This window comes from Penaeus monodon, chromosome 34 (assembly GCF_015228065.2).
Source record: "Penaeus monodon isolate SGIC_2016 chromosome 34, NSTDA_Pmon_1, whole genome shotgun sequence".
Lineage (NCBI taxonomy): Eukaryota > Metazoa > Arthropoda > Malacostraca > Decapoda > Penaeidae > Penaeus > Penaeus monodon.
This window is the reverse complement of record NC_051419.1, coordinates 19,136,581-19,136,847: the sequence shown is the minus strand read 5'-3', so window position 1 is coordinate 19,136,847 and position 267 is coordinate 19,136,581. Positions and strand designations below refer to the sequence as shown.

The window sequence follows — 267 nt, the reverse complement described above, 5'->3', positions numbered from 1 at the left end:
ATTCGTGTGACGCGTCCTGACCCCCTTCCTCCCCAGCTGGAGATCTCCAACGGCGACCTCCTGGAGAACATGCGGAACCTGACCATCTTCGGCACCAACTACTCCTTCAAGAAGCTGCGCGAGAAGATTGACAAGAAGGACTGGAGGAACCACGGCGCCGCCGCCGTCGTCAACGCCTTCTACAGCCCCCTCGAGAATTCCATACGTAGGTTTTCTAACAGCATATGTCACGCTTTCATTTATCATCTGCTACTTACAATAATCTGT

General features: G+C 53.2%; 1 protein-coding gene across 1 annotated transcript in view; it reads left to right on the top strand.

The window, feature by feature from the left end:
• Window positions 1-267, top strand: part of LOC119594629 (neprilysin-2-like) — a 37,634-nt gene that overhangs the window by 34,695 nt on the left and 2,672 nt on the right. Inside the window, exon 11 of the mRNA XM_037943679.1 lies at window positions 37-205. Within this exon, the coding sequence (XP_037799607.1) occupies window positions 37-205 (169 nt within the window). The remainder of the gene's footprint in view (window positions 1-36; window positions 206-267) is intronic.